The sequence below is a fragment of the Berkeleyomyces rouxiae genome, assembly GCF_048999995.1.
Source record: "Berkeleyomyces rouxiae strain 22BRR77 chromosome Unknown BrBRR77_ptg000012l, whole genome shotgun sequence".
Lineage (NCBI taxonomy): Eukaryota > Fungi > Ascomycota > Sordariomycetes > Microascales > Ceratocystidaceae > Berkeleyomyces > Berkeleyomyces rouxiae.
The window spans coordinates 2,185,350-2,204,712 of record NW_027396502.1 but is presented as its reverse complement, the minus strand read 5'-3'; the positions used below and the strand labels follow the sequence as shown (position 1 = coordinate 2,204,712).

The 19,363-nt window shown below is 52.7% G+C and overlaps 6 protein-coding genes across 6 annotated transcripts; 4 read left to right on the top strand and 2 right to left on the bottom strand.

Annotated features, from left to right (window-relative positions):
- Positions 1-417: 417 nt before the first annotated feature.
- BROUX77_007925 (uncharacterized protein) lies at positions 418-2,244 on the top strand (the record flags this gene model as incomplete). The annotated part of the gene is made up of 1 exon (XM_073753072.1): positions 418-2,244. One exon carries the CDS (start codon positions 418-420, stop codon positions 2,242-2,244), a length of 1,827 nt encoding a protein of 608 aa, XP_073602218.1.
- Positions 2,245-3,061: 817 nt separating this feature from the next.
- On the bottom strand, positions 3,062-5,043 carry BROUX77_007924 (uncharacterized protein; the record flags this gene model as incomplete). The annotated part of the gene is made up of 3 exons (XM_073753071.1): positions 3,062-3,135; positions 3,243-4,547; positions 4,677-5,043. 3 exons carry the CDS (start codon positions 5,041-5,043, stop codon positions 3,062-3,064), a joined length of 1,746 nt encoding a protein of 581 aa, XP_073602217.1.
- A 1,774-nt stretch (positions 5,044-6,817) lies between these two features.
- BROUX77_007923 (uncharacterized protein) lies at positions 6,818-7,543 on the top strand (the record flags this gene model as incomplete). The annotated part of the gene is made up of 1 exon (XM_073753070.1): positions 6,818-7,543. The coding sequence occupies one exon, from the start codon at positions 6,818-6,820 to the stop codon at positions 7,541-7,543; it is 726 nt and encodes a 241-aa protein (XP_073602216.1).
- A 4,463-nt stretch (positions 7,544-12,006) lies between these two features.
- BROUX77_007922 (uncharacterized protein) lies at positions 12,007-14,249 on the top strand (the record flags this gene model as incomplete). Its single annotated transcript, XM_073753069.1, has 3 exons — positions 12,007-12,450; positions 12,741-12,975; positions 13,033-14,249. The coding sequence occupies 3 exons, from the start codon at positions 12,007-12,009 to the stop codon at positions 14,247-14,249; spliced, it is 1,896 nt and encodes a 631-aa protein (XP_073602215.1).
- A 1,167-nt stretch (positions 14,250-15,416) lies between these two features.
- On the top strand, positions 15,417-16,961 carry BROUX77_007921 (uncharacterized protein; the record flags this gene model as incomplete). The annotated part of the gene is made up of 1 exon (XM_073753068.1): positions 15,417-16,961. The coding sequence occupies one exon, from the start codon at positions 15,417-15,419 to the stop codon at positions 16,959-16,961; it is 1,545 nt and encodes a 514-aa protein (XP_073602214.1).
- Positions 16,962-17,130: 169 nt separating this feature from the next.
- BROUX77_007920 (uncharacterized protein) lies at positions 17,131-18,797 on the bottom strand (the record flags this gene model as incomplete). Its single annotated transcript, XM_073753067.1, has 3 exons — positions 17,131-18,339; positions 18,407-18,540; positions 18,605-18,797. 3 exons carry the CDS (start codon positions 18,795-18,797, stop codon positions 17,131-17,133), a joined length of 1,536 nt encoding a protein of 511 aa, XP_073602213.1.
- Positions 18,798-19,363: the final 566 nt, after the last annotated feature.

Here is a 19,363-nt window from a genome sequence, read left to right as displayed (position 1 = left end):
CCACTCCGTTGGCTGCTGCTTCCCATTTGCACTCCTGCACCTGCCCTGCATCATTTAACAGCAGCTCTTCCCTCCTTCCCTCGTCTCCTCTTCCCCGCATGCTCGTTTTTCTTCGCTCTACCTGACTTACATTTTCTATGCATGAACAGACCCTCCGCTGCCTTTCTCCTCCTATCACAGCCAACCTTCCAGGAAACCCTGTCGCCCAACTTCGGCCTTATCAGCTCAGCTGCTGCTTTGTTTCGTTTCCCTGTCCTGGTCACTCTTAATCCGCCTCTTATTTGAACCTCACGGCAGACTTCTATTCTCATCGCCAAATCTTGAAGTCGTCTTTCTCTGTCTGCCACTGTCTCCGCTATCACGTACTCACGCATTCACACTGGAGTACGCCTCTCGCTCTGCATTACTCCATTCATCATGTTTTCGCTCAGAAGCACCCTCGAGCGCAAGTCAACCGACGCCGATCTCACTACAGTCCCGTCCACTTCATCCAGCATCGACTCGGCCCGTAACTCGATCCATTCATCTTCTTCCCGCAGACTGGGTCGTACCGTCTCTCTTTCAAGACGGCTTTTGAGCAAACTAGGCTACAAACGCTTTGTATCTGATGTCTCCTCCATCCCCCCACACCCGCCGCCGGCTACAAAAAAGTTGTCGTCATGTTCTTCAACCGGTGACCTTGACTCCGGAGCCTGCGATGCATCATGGTCTGCTCTTCCTCTCGAGCTGCAAATTGAAGTAATGAGCTTTTTGACCATCAGGGAAAGGGTTATTTTCAGACAAGTTAACAGAGCCGCTAAGCTCATTGTTGAGGCAACTCCCATTACATCAATCACCGCGACGCCGCGGCACGTATCACTTCTAGGTGACAACGTCATAGCCGAAATCCTAGAACGCCATGCTTCGTCTTTGAGAGAAGTCGATCTCGACTGGACAAATCACTGTGGCCCACAGATGGCCAAAGTCATCTTCTCAAAGTGCAACCGCCTTCAGTACATCAATCTCGGTGCTCGATCTCATTCTCTATTCTGTAGCACGGAACTGTCTCTTGATGTATTTGTTGATTGGATGTCTGCCAACAAAAATACTCTCCAAATCTTGTCCTACCCGTCCCTTTCAAGCTCGCCGTCTGAACAACTACCAGTTCTGGAATGCTTAGCCTCCCAATCCCATACCAACCTTCGGTCTCTTCAAGTACCAATCATACATCGCGCGAGGCGGACATCAGAATCGACCTCGCTAATCACCACCATTCCAAACATCGCAAAAATCATTGAAATCAGCCCACAGCTACGACGGCTAGTTCTAGCCGATAACAAGGGTACCAGAGACATTGAGCCGATAGCACGGGCAATCTACACCTGCTCTTCTCTTGAATTTCTGGAGCTCCGCCACTGCCTTCTCACGAACAACATTTTTGATGCCATGCTTGGCACCAGCCAGAACTCTGATTTTCCTGAACACACTCCCCTGCGCAAATGGAAGAAGCTGAGCCTGTCATCTGGTCACCAAAACTTCATCGACGATGCTTGCTTTACCCACCTAATTGGCCATGTGCCAGATCTGCAATACCTAAAGCTGGAGCAAGCAAGTATAAAAACGACCACTCTCAACAACCTGCTTGAAACAACGCCCCGCCTCCGTGTTCTATCCATATCATCCGAGCAGCCCCAAAACGGACAGCCAAACAGCCTTCTGGGAGATGCCAAACTTTCCTTGCCGGCCGGCCTCATCCACCTTAACCTGCATGGCTCAACGTACCACAAGCCTCAAATGATGTCACACATTTTGCAGCAATGCCCCGAACTCGAAGATATCGACCTCACTTGCTCCAGTATAGTTGGCGATGCCGATATTGCGTACCTCGTCAATTTCAACGCCCAAAAGGAGAAGTCGCCTGTGCTGTCAACCCTTACATCTCGCCAACACCCGGACTTTATCACCATTTCTGTTCTGGACTGCCCACAAGTCACCTGGCAATCCGTAGTAAAGTGCCTCAACCACAACCAGGGTGTATTCCGCAAGAAGCTAGAGTGTCCAGGACACCCGCAATATGGCCACAAATTGTGTAACCATGCGCCTCTGATTCGCTTGTTGGGACACTATCGCTGGCGCGTGCAGTTTGAAATGCACTTCAAGTTTTGTTTGACACAAACACACGGCTATGAAAAGCTGTCAGAAATGACTGCTGGGTTCAAGAGATTTTTGCTACTTGAGCAATCTCCGACTTGGCCATCATCGTAAATAAACATATACAAGTACATAGCATGACATGAGATCAATGATACCCATTTCCAAAGATCAATTCGTATTACAGAAGCAACTTACATCAATATGCATGATATCTAAAATGCTTGATTCGAACAAGATATCACAAGAAGCGCGTGGTCTAGTTCATCAACCAATAGTCAAATAGCGAAACAAACGATACCTAGGCAGAATAAGGAGAAAACTAGACAGTACATATAAAAATACAGATGTGAAACAAAGGAAAAAAACGCAACACTTGAAAGGAAAACGGGCACGACAGTGGAAAAAAGGAAAAAGAAAAAAAAAAGTGTGAAATGTAGAAAAAAAGAGACATAGAATGGGGTAGAGATCAAAGCCGACTTTTTGGAGGAGGGTTTTCTATGCGCCAATTGTGTCTTGTCTTAAGAAGAAGAACAAAAGAAAAACACAAACCCCCCTTCCCTCCCCAGAGACAAGAAGACGCAAAAAGACAAAGGCTAAAAACGAAGAACGCCATCTGCTATATAGGGTGTATGTTCTAAGCAAAAGGGCCTGTAACACGGGCATATCTAGATAGGTTTACAAGACGAGTCGCCCCTTCTTGGTGCACTTTTTTTTTCCTTGGTTAGGACACGCCGAGGGGAAGGCGGAGCTGAGCGGATAGAGAGAGAAAAAGAGGGAAAAGGGCGGGGAGGTGCACTGTATGAGCATCCGGTGTGTATGCGAGATGGCGGTGAGTTTCTCGTTGCATGCACGGGGCCAGAGTCGCGGTTTTCGTGGAGGTGGCGGGTGTTTTTTTCTTCATACACTCGGAGAAAGGAGCAGCGAATGTTTACTCGCGAGAAATGTCACGGCCAAAGACCTTGGACTTGACCCAGTCGTTGATAACCAGGACACGGTTGCGGGCTATAAAAGGAAAAGGAGAAATGCGTTAGTAAGGCAAAGCAGAGAGGCAGATATATGCAGGAGGGGCTAAAGGCAAGAAAAAAAGAAAAAAAAAAAGACAAACTTACTGCTGAAGCACATGGACAGGTAGGCAGAGCGCCAGAAGAGGAAGGTCATGCTACCACCGCTGGCAAAGTTGCCGTTGAACCAGGGCAGATCAGCGACAGCCTTTTCGCTGCCAATGTAAGCCAGGGAGCCCTGGTGGGAGTACTTGAAGGGCTTGACATCCTTGATACGGCGCAGCTGCTTCTCGGTCGCCTCAATCTCCTTGGAGATCTCGGCAGTGTTTCCGGGCTTGAGGTTGAGCGACGACGAGAGGTCGCGGACCTTCTTCTCCAGAGCATCGGTCTTGGCCATGTTGTTGAACAGGCGGGCCAAGAACGAGCCCTCCTGCGAGGCGACCTGGGCCGTGGGGGCGTAGCCGGCGACAGCGCAGTCGCCAACAGCCCAGATGTCCCGGGCGCCCTGGACGACCAGGTACTCGTTGACAGCCAGACCGCGGCGCGAGTCCTTCTGTGCGGGGATCTTCTTGATCAGGTCGCCTACAATGGGGCGGATAGCGTTACCGGTGGCCCAGACCAGCAGACCGTAGGGGATGGTCTCGAGTACGGGCTTGCCATCGGGGCCGTTGCTCTGGGCTTCGACAGCGGTGGAAGTGACGCGCTTAACCATGGTCTTGGCCTTGATCTCAATCTTCTCCTCGGCAAAGGTGGTCTCGGTGTAGTCAATCAGCTGCTTGCTGAACATGGGCAGGACGTTGGGCAGAGCCTCAATCAAGGTGACCTTGAACTTTGAGCTAATCTCGGGGATCAGCTTGCGGATGTCCTCCTCGAAGAAATCCTGGAGCTCACCGGCGAACTCGACACCAGTGGGGCCACCACCGACGACGACCATGTGGAGCAGGCGCTCAATCTCCTCGGGGGTCTGGTCCTTGAAGGCAGCAGTCTCGACACAGTCCATAATGCGCTTGCGGATCTTCTGGGCATCGTCGATTTCCTTGAGGAAGCACGAGTTCTCGCGCACACCGGGGATACCAAAGGTGGCGTTCTCGGCGCCAACACCGACAACCAACATGTCGTAGGGCACTTCGCACTCGCTGGTGGTACCACGGACCTCGGAGCGGTCGCGGATGGTGACAACCTTGCGCTCGGGGTCGACGCTGGTAGCCTCGGCCTCGTAGTAGTTGACGTTGTGGCTCTTCTGATGCAGAATGGAGCGGATGGGCTCCATGATGGAGCGGTGCTCAATCAGACCAGTGGTGCACGAGGGCAGCAGAGGAGTGAAGAGGAAGTAGTTGCGCGGCGAGATGACGACGACGTTGTAGTTGGAAGTATCAATGTTCTTGAGCAGCGAAACGGAGCCCCAGCCGGTACCTGCAAAGACGATTGGTTAGTCAGAGCCGCAGGGTGCATTGAGCAAGGAGCTAGTGCCATTGGGCGGGCAGCTTGAGCTATTGAGCCCAAACGACGGTCCCAGCAGGCGCTATGGATATTTCTACGTACCCAGGACGACCAGCGTCTTCTTGGACGGGTCAATGGGCTTCTGAGGGGCGGGGTGGCGGTCATCGTAGATGACCCAAGCTGTGTAGCCCAGACCAGCCAGAGTCGAGATGTACACGGCGCGCCAGGTCCAGCGGAGGTACTTGCGCAGCTTGCTGTCAGGTGTCTTGGGGCCGGAGCCGGCGCTTTCGGAGTAGCTGCGGGCCAGCTGCAGGACGGCGCCCGAACGGGAGACGGCGGCGGAAGAGCCGGTCAGCGAGGAGGCAGCCAGCGGACGGAGAGCGGCGCGGGAGCCGTTCAGCGAGCGAGACAGGACGCGCTGGGCGGCCGAGCGGGTCAGACCCGAAAGAGCTCTTGATGACGGTGTCATTTTGTGGTTGTTGTTTTTTTGGGTGTGTGTGTTGTGAGGGTGTAGGTTTGGAGGGGAAGAGGAGGAGGGGGGATTAGGAGGTTAAAACTCTTTTTTTTTTCAGCCGGAACGTGGGTAGCAAAAAAAAAAGGAGCGCAGATAATCAAAGACCACAAGGGTCAACAAGACTGGATATCAAAGCGGGAATTGGGCGATGGACACACGGAATCAACAGAGGAGGGGAAAAAAAAGAAGAAAAGAAAAGGGAGAGAGGGAAAGTAGCGGCGTGAGAATTTTAGATGGGGTGGTCTTTTTGGTGGCTCATAGAGCTAGACAACCAAGTATTTCCCATGTGCCAAATGCCAAAAAACCGCAGAAAATTTGTGCGCCTGTGTTTTATTGTTCTATTTTCCGACACCTCACGATCCGGCCCCGATTACAGCTGATAAGCGCCTTTGTGGGCTGAGCGGATTCTTTTAAATGACAAGATATCTGCTGTAGCAATTATGTACAAGCCCAAGCCCACCCAAGCACCAGCACCAGCCGTTCTTCGTGAGGAATTCGGCTGGTCTGGCCCACGCACCGGCGAAGCGCGAGCCAATGGGGCTGGTCCAGAGCCTAACTAAGGCGTGCCAAACTTGGTTATCAATTGGCCGGCAGAGCTGCCGACGGCTCTCCAAATACACACCACACCAGCCCAGTCTAGATAAGTCACCAGGCGGTGAGCTGAGTCTTTTTTTACTCCTCACTTCACTGTGACATGATCTCTCACTGTGAGCAAGAGACCACTTCATCCGTTTCATTTTCACCATGAGCTGAGCCGCGCAAAAAAGGCGCAAGCTCCTTCCTCTGCTCGCGAGCGCCCGCTCAGAGCTCGTTGCAGGCTTTTTTTTCCTGCGTGCTTGGCGTCTTGGCCTAATGAGGCTCGTTTCCATGTTTCCGCGGTCTGGCGGCGTCCCTCATGCTATTTGATGTGTCACAGGAGGTCAGGGCCCGGTGCGTTAGGGTTGTGGCATCATGTTTGCTGTCCGCTGCGCCGACATTAGCGCGTATAACCCTATTGCTGAGCTGTGACCATCTGTTACCAATGATTGGCCGGGATTGCAGCACTTGATGTTACAGTCGTACTGCTTAAATTAGCCCTTCTTCAACAAAAAGTGGCAGAAGAGCCTCATCTTCATAGTCTCCTCCTCCCACGTCCCAGAAGACGCGACAATTGTGTGTCTTTGGGGGGAATGATCAGCACTGTATTGCAACGACATCTTTTTTTCTTTATTTTTCGGTGGCGGTGAAAAAAATGTCTGGTTCCATTGATCCGCGCCACCCTTTTATAGTTGGGATTGTGGTGTCAATTGATCCTTTATCAAAGACTCGCCATCAAGGTCAAGTGGATTTCCAAAAAAAATTAAAAAATTCAACCCGATCCGAGCCATGGCAAGATTGGACAGAAAACCGTGATTTGAATCCTGCAAAAACTTCCGCTTGTCCTATCCACCGGCTAGATGACTCAAAGCCATGTGAATTTCACAGGGCTTTTTGAAGCGAAGGAGGGGCAAAGTTTATAACCCTAGGGGAAGCAATGTACGGTAACCCTGTGACCCCCACGTGGCGTGAAAACTTTAAAAAAACAACCCATTTGGTCCAGAGCACGTGACCCATCCAATCTGGTTTGTGTAGCCCTATAACCCCGTAAATAAACCCTCGTGCCCCATCACATTCGCCAAGTCATGGAGTCCAGGGTCGAGGTAGCCTCGCTTTCAATAACCCTACCAGACTTACATTTTCTCAGATGAGGATGGCCCTCCAGACCCCATGCACCTACTTAGCCGACAACATCCTAGTAGTCCTAGACAACCAGGCCGCTCATGACTGCCTCCTCCCCGGGGCCACACCGACAGACACCAGCCAAGACCGCATCCTTGAGTTCCACTCACTTGCTGGCACTTGGCCCAACCGACACCGCTACCCTCGAGTGCAAGTGGGGCAAGTCCTCCCGTTCTGGGTCCCTGGACACAAGGGCATTCCCGGCAACGAAATGGCTGACACTCTGGCAAAGGAAGGCGCGTCTCTGACTCCACCACCCAACCTCACCCCCTCTATCACCCACGTTCACCGTGTGGCACGCGAAAGGCTACGCGTTGCGTATGCAGAATGGTGGGCTACCTCAGCCCCCACGTCATACAAGGACCTCGGGCTCACGGCGACACTGAAGGCCCCCTTCGAGCTGACAATCCCTAGAAAGACTCTTGGTTGGCTACTCGCTGCTCGTTCCCACCACGGGGACTTCGAAGAATACCACGAGCGCATGAACCACGCCAACTTTAAAGCCACATGCTCATGCGGGAAACGAAAAGATCCCCTCCACCTCTTCTTCTGTTGGAAAGGCAAACGTCTGTCGAAGGTCTTCACCAGGAGGCCCATACACATGACAATCGACGACACCCTGACCACGAAACAAGGTGCACGCGACTTCCGCAGGTTTGTTGAAGAAACAAAATTCTTCGTAGATATATGCCCGTAGCCTGTAGCTTGTAGCCATGTTTTGGTGGACGGTAGGAGAGAAAGCTCAGCCAGGATAGCGCTGCTTGAGTCCCCTCCCGCTCCCCAGTTCCGACCGGTTTTTCCCCTTCTTCCGGGGTTCTTGTACCACATAACTTTTCCTTTGTTTTCCGGACCTTCACCTTGGAGGGATTTTCGAGGACCCTAGGGTGCCTCGACGTCTAACGATCCAATAGGGTCGGGTCCACGTGACCCACAGACAGACGTAAAACGCAATAATAATAATAATAATACATTTTCTCAGACTTTGAAACTTACATGAAAGCCTCATGAAACAAAGCATTGCGTGTTCTAGATACACGACGGCTTATCTCATCTGGTCGTCAAGGTACAAACGCCGCGACATGTTCTTCGTACTCTGACCAGCCGGCTTCAACAAGTTTGGTAGAGAGAAGGTTTCATCGTGTATACTTAACTAATTTGGCTTGTTTCTTGAGAACTGACTTACAACCATGCACATATGTACATGGCATTGCATTGTGCAGATCAACAAACGCAAACTCTTCCGACGAAGCTGTCCAAATTTGGCATCACTATCAAGTACCAGAGATTTCATGAATTGGTTCGGGCGCATTGATGAGTGGGGAGCCGGTATGATGACCACCTGAGAATCGGATCTCTGGCTTTACTTTTGTCTGATGTAAAATCCAAGATGAAGAATGTTGATTAGCGAGGGCGGTGCGTTAGCCGAAGATGGACGAGGGGGTCTATCCTCCTGCCTTCTGCCTCTGCTTTGTGGTGCCGAGATTTGGAGGAGATGGAGAGAAAGTGAGAAAAGCAGGAAAACGGACATGGCGATGATGGAGCCACAACGGCAACGGACAAGTCATTGCAGGGCCGTCCAGTCGTGACCAGGCCTGCCGCCTGACAGGGTGTCTAGCTTGTTCGTTCTTCTTAATAGGGATGGACATCACGATGCCAAGGCTGCAAGCGTTTTGAGTCGCGTGGGTTGTTTGTGCAGGATGCAGTAGCATGTACAATATGTACATATACACGCAGTTGTCTGTCCACGGACAAAGAAGCACCAACAGGGACGAGGACCAGGCTGCTTCATATCGGCGAGAACGGCAAATATGAGATCCTTGGTGGCCTTGTAGCGCGCGCAGGTTGTTTGAAGTTGGCGAGGAGCTCGGATAACAGAGCTATGGACGCCATCTATACCCACTTGTTCTTTGTATTTGCCTGTTCCGAGCCTTCTCCCATTCCCTTTCGTAATCTTCTTGCCGAACACACAGGGGTGTCATGCAGTCGTGGCCTACCAGGGCTCCAGTACCCCTCGTTCACGAACAAAAACAGCACTAAATATGTATCACGACGTACAGAGTACTTGTGCTGTTGTTGCCGACACAAACAAAACACGATCAGATCGGCGCCCGGGGGCTCTCTGTGACTGCTGGGTTGTAGAGACCCGCCTTGAATCATTTTGGTCTGATGACCCAGGCCTGTATGATGAGGGGCTTTGATATGGCCTCGACATTGTTTCAACTGTATGGATGGCAACCATCACCGTGCTACTTGTTCGCTCAGTTTGAGAAGAAATTGGATCGCGGTTTTGTGTGCCATGGCAGCAGCCACGGCAAACTACAGGTAGTTACATGGGCTTGTAGGTTTAGAGTTTGGTGATCATGGTATCAAACTAGAGACGACGGGCCTGGAGCTTGTGACAAAACAGATAAACAAAGTGACTAATGATGACGACGGCATGATGTGGGTGAGCGCCGGACACATGCCTTCCGGGGAGGAGGGTTTCGCTCTGAATCACCATATATTTGCGGGTATACTTGCAGTATTGGCGGCCTTTGCCCAAGCTGCCAACATTAGTATTGCTTCACTAACTATTTGACGGACGTTGGCAGACACGACCCAAGGCGACTGGAACCTTGGCCTATTCTTGGCACTTGGTTTTGGAAGGGGACGCAAGGAGATAACCAACCGAGAAGAAGCAACAGAAGAAAACACATAGTTGGTTACTTGCAGCTAAACACACAAAGTCCGGCCTTGGAAACACAAACGAGCAGCAAAGCCAGCGGAAGATAAACTGCATGAGGGCGCCTAGGAACTTACCGAGAGTAGAGAGACCATGCGCCAGCAAGTAGACCCAGGGTCCTCTGACGCCGCACGAGGACCACTGCCACCTGGAGCCAGATCTTGACTGGACTTTTCTCGGCTCTGAATTCCGTGCATGGGCAAGGACTTGTTGCTTGTAGTTGGTTAGACTTGTATTCATGGCTAATCACAAGTACTTGTATAGTGCAGGACAGGGGTAAGTGTACATCCATTTGTGTACATCTGTAGACTTGTATGCACTTGTGCCATGTCCGATCCTGTTCTCGTCTGGGGCCCCTGCCTGCGATCGTGATGAAACTGGATGAGACAAGAAAGACAGGGATACATGTTCTTTTTTAGCTTATGGTGGGTGGTAGTGAGTGGGCATACGTGTAGGCGGGTTTGGAGAGCTGCGCTTTACTCTCTCCAATTGTAACATGCTCACGCACACCCGCAGTCTCTGGCAATTTCTTTGGAGTCTGAATTTTAGTGGATATGGCGGTGGCATGACGTCGAGCGTGGGTGGTGTGTTGAAGACGTGAAAACCAGCCAGGAAGAATGAGGTTGCGTATAGTGCGGGGAGAAAGGAATGTACTGCACAATGATGCATGTAAGCGGTCTTTCCTGGTCGAGTCAGCTAGTTACATGTAAATAGATTCGGTCAAGTCCTTGCCGCAATATGTAACTAAGCAAGCTTCACCTTTAACGCTTGTCTGAGAAAGTTTAGAAAGCATGAAAAGAGGTAAAAAATAACTGGCTTGCTGGTTTTTATGTGGTTAATGTGCTCGGCATCGCCTCGTCTCTGCTGGAATGAGAGACGCACTCTTTTGCTCAATGCAATCAAGAGGAGCAATATGCTCGCTGAAGGAACAGGCACAACCAAGGCTTAGACCCAGCACTAAGATTCTGGACTTGGTCAAGATGTATGCACTAGTTAACTAACTATGTAATTGTACTTGTAGCTATTGCACATAGTTGACCATGACTTGTCTCTCCTTTTTCGTTCTCCATCTCTCCATTTCTCCTCTTTCTCTTTGGCCTGCCTGTGTGTATATACACCACTATTCGCACATTAAAAGGTCCTAGCGGCCTTGGACGGACCAGGCATCCGATCGGGATATGTATGTATGTAGTACATGGGTTAGAAGTATATCCGAGATCCTCAGATTTGGGCTTGCTTCTTGGTGTGTTCTATGACTGGGGAGGGTGTAGTGAGAGACGATGTGGCATAGAGAAGGAGAGGAGAGGAGAGGAGGGGGAGGGGTCTGTGTTCTTACCTGGGTGAAGCATGGTGCCACGGTGCAAGGTGCAAGGGGAGGAGGCTATAGCTCTTCATGTCAAGCATGAGCATGAGTAATGCGAGAGAGATGTAAATGCAGAAATGCTAGTGCAGAACAAAAGGGAGGCGGAGGAAGAAGAAGAACATGCGTAACTATGCTCTGTTGTGTCGTGATGGACTGGCCCTCTACAATCTGCACTGCATACAACGCCTCAACGACAACATCCATCTCTCAGGTTTTCTGTCACATCCATCCCCTTCTCTCTGCACGTTCCCCGAGAAAACAAGGCCACTTGCAAAATGACCAAGGACGGGGTCTTTTCGCTTCTGGCCCTGAAAAAAAGGCCCCAGACAACCTTCAAGTTCTTCAAAACAAGGTTCAGGGGCCCGTGGCTATTAGAGCTTTGACGTTGGATTTGCAACGGGAATTTTGCCGGTGCTTTGCTTGCTTGATCTTGTTTCTTCTGCCTCTGAATGTTGCACTGGCCTCCATTCTGAAGTCGTCCATTCTTTTGCCTTTAATCCTCATTGCATCTGCATTTCAGTCTGTCCTTGATTTTCTTCTCTTCTTGTTTCTTCTCTCTTTTTTTCCTTTTCTTTTCTGGCTTCCCTTTTTTACTTTGTCATTGTATCCTACTCGCTAGGCCGGCCCGTGTTGAATAGTAGTGTTTTATTTCTTATTTTTCTTTTTCTTCTTTTATTGTATTCTTTGTTTACGAATTCCTGGCCTCTGGAGGCTTTTTTTCTTTCTGACCAGCATTGCCTGATAATATAATCCAGCTGCCTCGTTCTTCGTCATCGAATCAATTCTTCCGTCTCTCGTTATTTGGCAACATCAACGTCGAACTCACTCGCTCGTCCGTCCTTGTGTTGCTCCCACTCACCTCAGTCACTCTTTGTTCTTGTCTTTTGCGCTTTAATACTCCCGTCGCCTACTTCGACTCGCAGAGATTTATACTGCACCGTTTTCTAGTCTCTGTCTCTCAAGGGCCATGTATTGGTAGACAACAAGGCTCTTCTGCCGAGACCCCCCTTTTGCCAAAATCGCTCTTGTCTACTGTCCAAGTCTCCCTCCGATATCCATATAACAAACAAACAAAATGACCACCGGCCACGAGTCTATCGCGGCTCGGCGGACTAAAAGACAAGCCACGAGAACCTCCAAATGGGCGTCTGTCCCCCGACATAACCTGCCTCGGCCCAACAGCGTGCTTGCCCGCTCTAAACCAGCCTCCGAATTCACCTCGCGACGGACCCTTAATTTCCATGCTGCCAGACAGGCGGCCACATCATCATCAGTATCATCAGCATCCGCGACGAGCTCAGTAAACGGCTTCTCATCACCGAGCGAGCCTGGCGAGATTTCCTCGGACGATGGAGCCGCAACGACTTCTCAGATTCAGTCAGCATCTCTAGTGAACGCCGACCGTGCCCGTGTCTCCTCCACACCTACGCCCACCGTCAGCTCCTCATCCAGCTCTTCCAGCTCTTCCAGCTCTTCCAAGGCCGCTAGTCTTGCATATGCGGTCACTCAAGGAAGCGATGTACGTTTGGTTCCCACTCCAGCTTCGACCCCGCCCAGCCTCCCCCGTATCCCTTCCCCGTGTACCTCAACTTGTTAGTGTATCGTCTTCGACTGTGGACGATGTAAGTCGTCTCTGTTGGAGATTCACGACTCATGCACCTTTCCAATGGTCTCCACCGATTTACCCACTTATTTCATGCACGCCAGCCATCCCGGCTGCATGTCTTAGGGCTCGGCAGAATTATAGGGTTATTAAACTGGTTACAGCGCCAATAAGAGGATCCACTAACAACCTCCCCTCGTCTCTAGACTTCTAGCATTCTTCCATCCATTATTCTGAACCAAGGCGTCACAGGCACTGCTGCCTCACTGGCAATTGCGCCCACTGATGCTTTCGACAACATCACCGACACCACATCGACCAACGACTCGCTTGACCAACAGGGCACCGGAGCCAGTCCGTCCAGCACAGCCAGCTCCAAGGCCAACTCCCATAGCGCAAGCCACACTACTGAGAAAATCGCCATTGCCAGCGCTTCTATTGGTGAGTCATCCGTTAGCTTTCTCATGAGCGTTGTAATAGCTTTCTAACATTTCATAGCTGGTGCCGTAATTATTGGCCTTTCAATATGGCTTTTCTGGCGTATGAGACGTGTGCGGAAAGCAGCCGAGCGCGACTCAAACTCGTCTTCGGCACGGGGTCTTCCTGGCTATGGTAACAACTACACCCAGCCAAAGAAGAGTTTTGTTAGCCGCGTCGCTTCCAAGATTCCCTTTATCGGCCGTAGGTGGGATGATTCCGTCAACAGATCTCACCCACGCTGGGGCAACATGGAGACGGCAAACATGCCAATGGCCCAGCAGCGTAGCATGAGCCCGCAAAGTTATAATTGGCCCACCGCTGCTGAAGAGAAGCTTGCCATGAACAACGCCGACTATTATGGCCCTACCGTCATGACTTCAGTTCCTAGCATTCACGCCCAACCCCTGGTTCGCGATCTGCAGAGTTCTGATACCGCCACCCCTCTCAGCGCTACTTCCAACAACCCGCTTCTGCTGCCTTCTCCGTACTCCACGCCGGTGTATGGCTCTGAGGCAAACTGGGGCGCTGCCAAGGAAATGGGCCTGTCTCCTGATAGCATGACAGGCACTGTGGCGGACCCCTACATGGGCGAGATGACCTACACATCAAGCCTACATAGTAGCGAGGCTGATTACGGCGGTGAAGACACTCTTCGTACTGCCGCCCTCCAGCAGCTCCAGAGTCCCGACGGCTCTCTGATGCCACCCGTATTTGAGGATGGCTCTTACAATCGTCCTGAGTCGGGCCCGGGTGACTACCGCTACAGCGAGTTGTCTTCTATTTCCTCTGGTTTCGGTGATGTCGACATTATAATTCCGTCACATGGTGGATCGCCCATCACCAACCCATACTCCCGTGCCAGCACGCGTCGCAGCGCACGCAGCTCTGCCATGCGCTCGCGGCCTCTCCTCCAAACGGCGCTCTCTAGCCGTGCGTCGTCGGCCCCACGCACGCCGCCGCCCGTTGCCATGCGGCAGTCGTGGTCGCGGCCGCCTACAAGCGGCTACCGCGACCGCGACACCGTCATGACTACCGTCACGGACGATGGCCACCCGCAGCGCTTCCGCACCGTCACATCATGGGTGCAGCAGCAGACTAGCCGCACGCGGCGCGCTCAGAATCGTGCCGAGAAGACGGGCGCGGTACCGCAGGTTCCTGACGAGCCGCAGCTGACGCTCATGATGCCGGACGGCGAGGTGCCGAGACCGGTGGACATGACGATTGCAGGCAAGTAAGCACTGAGACGCATAATGTCTCGTGTCTCAATTTCCTTTGGTTTGGATTTTTCTCTTTATTTATTTCCCTTCTTCTTGTCTATTATTTTCTTCTTTACCTATCTCGAATGATTTGACCCATACACCACCATTTCCCCGCCGGAGGCCAATGTTTTTATGCCTTCAAATGCCACTGCACTCTCATGTCTCTCCGAGACGACCTCCTGTTGATATATTTCTGTTATACAATCTGTATGGAAGCCGGAGTGGCCTGGGTGAGCGTGTGACAGGGGCTGAGATCCTTGCTCAGTAAAGTTTGAATCTGTCTGCCTTGACATGACTCTGGCGAGCATGAACATCTCACCTCATCCATCGCTCCCTCAGCCTCCTTCTTGCCCTACATCACATCTCTACGCTGTAAAGCCTTGGCTTAACAGTCGCCACACACCACACACATCTGCTGCTAGTGAACGCCTCTTTTCTTTCTATAACCAAAAAATCACGATATAAATGAATCAGAGCCGCTTTTAAGTGAATGCCAAAAGTGTAGTTATCTCCGGCTTGCGTCATGAAGCCCATTTGTGTAGTTAGCACCATGCTGGGAAATAAAGCCCCACTTATTTGTCTGCCTGAGCAGGCACCAACTTGTGGTTTAGAGCACTGCCCGACAGTGATTTTGGCCTAAGCGTTTGTAAAGTAAAGAGTGCAGGAGCGAACTGGAGTGGGAAGGAGTATGCCCAAGACAGGGAAGCTGCCCATTGCTGAAGAATGCACTGAAGGGCGGGGTGAAGTCCAAGATCCGATCCTAAGTAGGCTGTTGCCTTCGTTGAGGTGAGTGCCGCGCCTTCCACTTGGAGACGCTGCGGCTGGATTATGCATGAAGGGGGATATACATATAAAATCAAGGGTTGATTTGCCGTTTCGAGTTTCTTTTTCTCTTCCCCTCCAGCCTCATCCTATGATCATCATTCTTTTCATTATTAAATAACTACGTGCATTTCCTTCTCATTAAGTCAACTTTGCCGCCAATCATCGAGGTCCGACTGTCTTTTTTTTTCTTCTGCCATCTGTGACGCCTTTTAGCCCCTCCCGTGTGTATCCTGTACTTTTTACACATACAGAAGAAGACCCCTTTGATCTTGGAACCATTGGCGCTAGCGCCACTTCACCAAACCAAACACACCGGCCATGCTTGACGAGAATCTCCCGACCTTCCGCGGCCGCCAATCGGCTGAAAACCCGCTCAACACTCTCTTCAGCTTCACTCACCACGGCTCAACACCATCGCCCGAGTTTCTCCTGCGCCGCCTAGACCCTACCGACTCCGAATCAAAGAACAAGTATGCTGTTGCTCTGGCCGACCCCGTGCTCAACGACGTAGTCTACGCCGAAGTTCTGGTCACGCCCGAGTGGAAGCAGTCCTCGGCCTTGGACGGAGTTAGCGGCGGTACGACCGACCCCACACCCCCGGAAAATATCAACCTCCAACTGTATAACCCCGACCAGACCATTGTCCTGCGTCAAGTGCCTGGCTCATGGGGCCGGGGAGGCAGCTGGGACTTTGAGCTTCCCACTGTCGCTTTCAAAAAGCCCACCTCCAGCCAGATTGACCGTGAAGCCACTTCCGGCCCTGCCGCTCGCGATTTAATACCCCGGCTCACCTTTCGCTGGAAGCGCGAACGCTTGAGCAAGGGCATGACGTGCTACCTCATAGGCAAGACGGAAGATTCAGCATCTGGCCGTCGTGGCACTAAGGAACCCGACATCACAGTCGCGCTAGCCGAGCAGGGGCGCAATGGTGACACTCTGGTGGCGTTATACGAACCAAACATGCGGCGCGTGGAGCTTGAAGACCGAAAGGGCTTCGACATGATTTTGCTGTTGAGCTTAGAGGTCATTCGCGATCTGTTTCTAAGTCCCAAGGACCCCTACAATCTCGATGGTCGTGGTGCCCGGGGGCGCCGGGCTTCCCAGTCCGCTGCAACGCTTGTTGCTGGAGCCTCCCACTCACCCCCCGCGAATGGATCTGCGCCTAATAAACTCACTGATGGGAAGTGTTCAAAGACTCCCCCGCCTGTAGCAGCCGCCACAGTAGCAACAGTAGCACCTTCAAGTCGGCCTAGCAAAAAGCCCAAGACACCATCACCTGTACGACAGAGTCAGGCAGAAATCGATGCAGAAACTGAGCGTCTCAAGGCCATGGTGGAACAAGAAGAACGCGAGCGTGAAGAGGAACGGAAGCGAGAGCGCGAGCGCGAGGAAAAGAGACGCCGAGAAGAGGAAGAGAGAAAAAAGCGAGAACGTGAGGCTGAAGTCGAGCGTGAGACTGAGCGACTCAGACAGCTCTACGGCATCGAGGGCCAGGACTTTAGTAGTGGCAACACCTCAACAAGCCAACCAGCCTCTCCACCGGGCGACTCGTCGACACCAATCCTGCCCCCTCGGCCGGTCAGCATGGGGCCTTCGCAGTTCCAAGCACAGACTCAGAGTCCGGGCTCGGGCTCCGGTCACCCCCGGCCTCTGTCGGCATACCAGCAGCACTTTACACAGAGCCACTTCCAGCCTCCGCCGGGTCAGGCCCCGGCTCAAGGAAACAGCAAACCTAATCCTTTTGCTTCGCTTTCCAACAAGCTGGAAAGTCTCCCTCTGGCAGGGCAGGCAGCGTCGACGGTGCAAGGGTTCTTGGGTAAGATAAAGAGGGACGATAAGAAGACTACCAAGAAGACGACGTAGGCTAGGTAAGCTGTGACATCTTTGCTCGTATTTGTGGACGCGGTTACACGATTAAGCGCACATTTAAGTCAAGTGTTTAGGCTTATGAGAGCACAAGGATACATTGATTAACAGGATTTGTATTAAGACTTTCATTATTATATCAGTATTTGTCACTATGCTTGATTCTTTAAGCGGCCTCTGTCTTGATCCACGCACTAGACAAGTCAGTGAAGAAGGATGCACCCTGAACTGTAGTCGGGGCGCCCTCAGTAGTCACGTTGCAGCTCTTAATCCAGCTGCCCTGGGCGGCGTACTTGTCTGCAATGTACTTGGTGTAATCCGAGAGCTTGCATGACGACCCTGGACCAGACTTGCACGAGGGAATAGGGTACACGGCATCATTGAGCAGGACGCGGACATAGGCCTCCTGGCGGGTGGTTGCCTTGCTAGATTTGCCCTTGAACTTGGACAAGGTGGACGAGGAGTCTGTCACATTGCACGTCATACGCTCCCACGCAATGCCGCCGCGCATGCACGTGTAGCGCGACGACACAAACAGGCGGTTTGGGTCGCGCTTGTTGGACGCCAGAGCAGCCTGCTTATCAAAGACGCCCGACGCAGCGACCAGCTGGTTCAGCTGACCGTCGTTGAGAAAGACGGTTAGCAGCTTGGGCAGCTCAAAGGCGGCGCCAGCGGCGTCGACGCCCGTCGTCGAGTTGCGCGCGGCCAGCAGCTTGACCAGGCTGTCGAGGAAGGGCATCATGATGCGCGGCGGCAGATCCTTGCCGAGGCCGACGCCGTAGTAGTAGCGCAGGTCCTGGAAGTACTCGTAGTCGAGCAGCTCGGCGTCGGTGAAGACGCTGCACCACGGCGACAGGCGGCCGGTGATTTGCGACTCGAAGCCGCACAGGTACGGCATCTGCGAGACGTCGGTCACGGTCAGCGTCAGGTTGCCCGACAGCAGGGCCTGCAGGCGCTTCTGTATGGGCGGGATGTAGATGGCGCTCCACTCCTGCGTGCGCGCGCCGCCCTCGTCGTCGCTGAACGCCGGACACTGGTCGGCGGGCGCGAGCGAGTTACCGATGGCGCCCGTGTAGCCCTTGCTCGTGACGGAGACGACGGTGCCGAGCTCCTCGGCGCGCGGGCCCAGGAAGCCGCGCGCAAAGTTGCGCGCTGTCTGCAGCACGCGCGTGTAGTTGTTGGCCCATGTATAGAAGGGGCTGCCATCGGCGTACAGGTCTGGGTAGCGGGTGCGCAGGGTGTAGCCCATGTCGTAGGCCTCCTTCCAGCCCGTCGGGCTCTCCATGGCAATCTGGGCCGACGGGTTGGTGAGCACGGGCTTCCAGTCCTTGAGGAACGAGAGGGAGCCGCTGGCTGTGAAGTCGGCGGCTTGGAACTGCGGGAGAAGCAACCAGCGCGTGAGTTAGTGTGTCGCGAAAGCAGATCAAAGGACCGGTACTTACACGCTCGTACATGGATACCCAGCCGTTGTAGGCTCCGTTGTCCGGGTAGCGCGAGCCATGTCGGGAGACGTATGCAGCGCGGTCGACCTTGCAGCCGTCGGGCATACTCGCCGAGATCTTGTTCACATTGGGCCCTGGCAAATGGCTGTCAGCTTTACGCGCGATGCGCAGTGGTTTGATCAAAAACGGCGAGCTTACCGGCAAAATAGGGCCCGTTGGCTCCGGCGTGCTTCAGAGGCTCCTTGGCCGAGGTGCTGGCTACATTCTTGATTGCGTCTTCCGGCGCAAGGAGGATCTGGCTGGCTGACGAGGAGGACGACGACCGCGAAGAGATTGACACTGCGTTGGCAGCGGCGGCCAGAATAACGACTGTGTTCAGGAAGGGAGCCATGGTACCTGGCGGGAGTATCAAGGACTAGGAGAAGGGCGGAGCGGAGGAGGAGCCGCTGGTGACACGGGACGATCTACAAGAAGCCATCCAGAACGCACCGACATTGGCCTTAGGACTCTTTTTATACTTTACAAGAGCTCCTCACCTCCACCCATGAAGCTCAAGACCACTCAATACTACCTACACTCCTTCCACTCCCACATACCTCAACGTAGCATGCAACCGGGCCTCGGTCCTACACTAAATTTAACACTGATCGGCCATCTGTAGCTGATCACCGACCCACGTGCCATTGGATGCTGGCTTTACGGACCTGATTGCGCCGGTGAAGCGAAATTGCCACGGCAATGTTCTCCCAGATAGCCTTCCCAGAAAGCTGTCATGCCTTAGAAAGCCAAGTGAGGGCTCCTCATCGTGGTTCCTAGCGCAGAGATGCCGGGTCCTCCTCACCTCGAGGTCCTTCACCGAGCTGGCTTCCCGGATTTGCTAGCGTTTAGCCGCCCTGTCCTGCTTTCCACGTTGAAGCTGCAGAGCTTGTGATTGGCCAGACTGAACCTCTGGTGGAA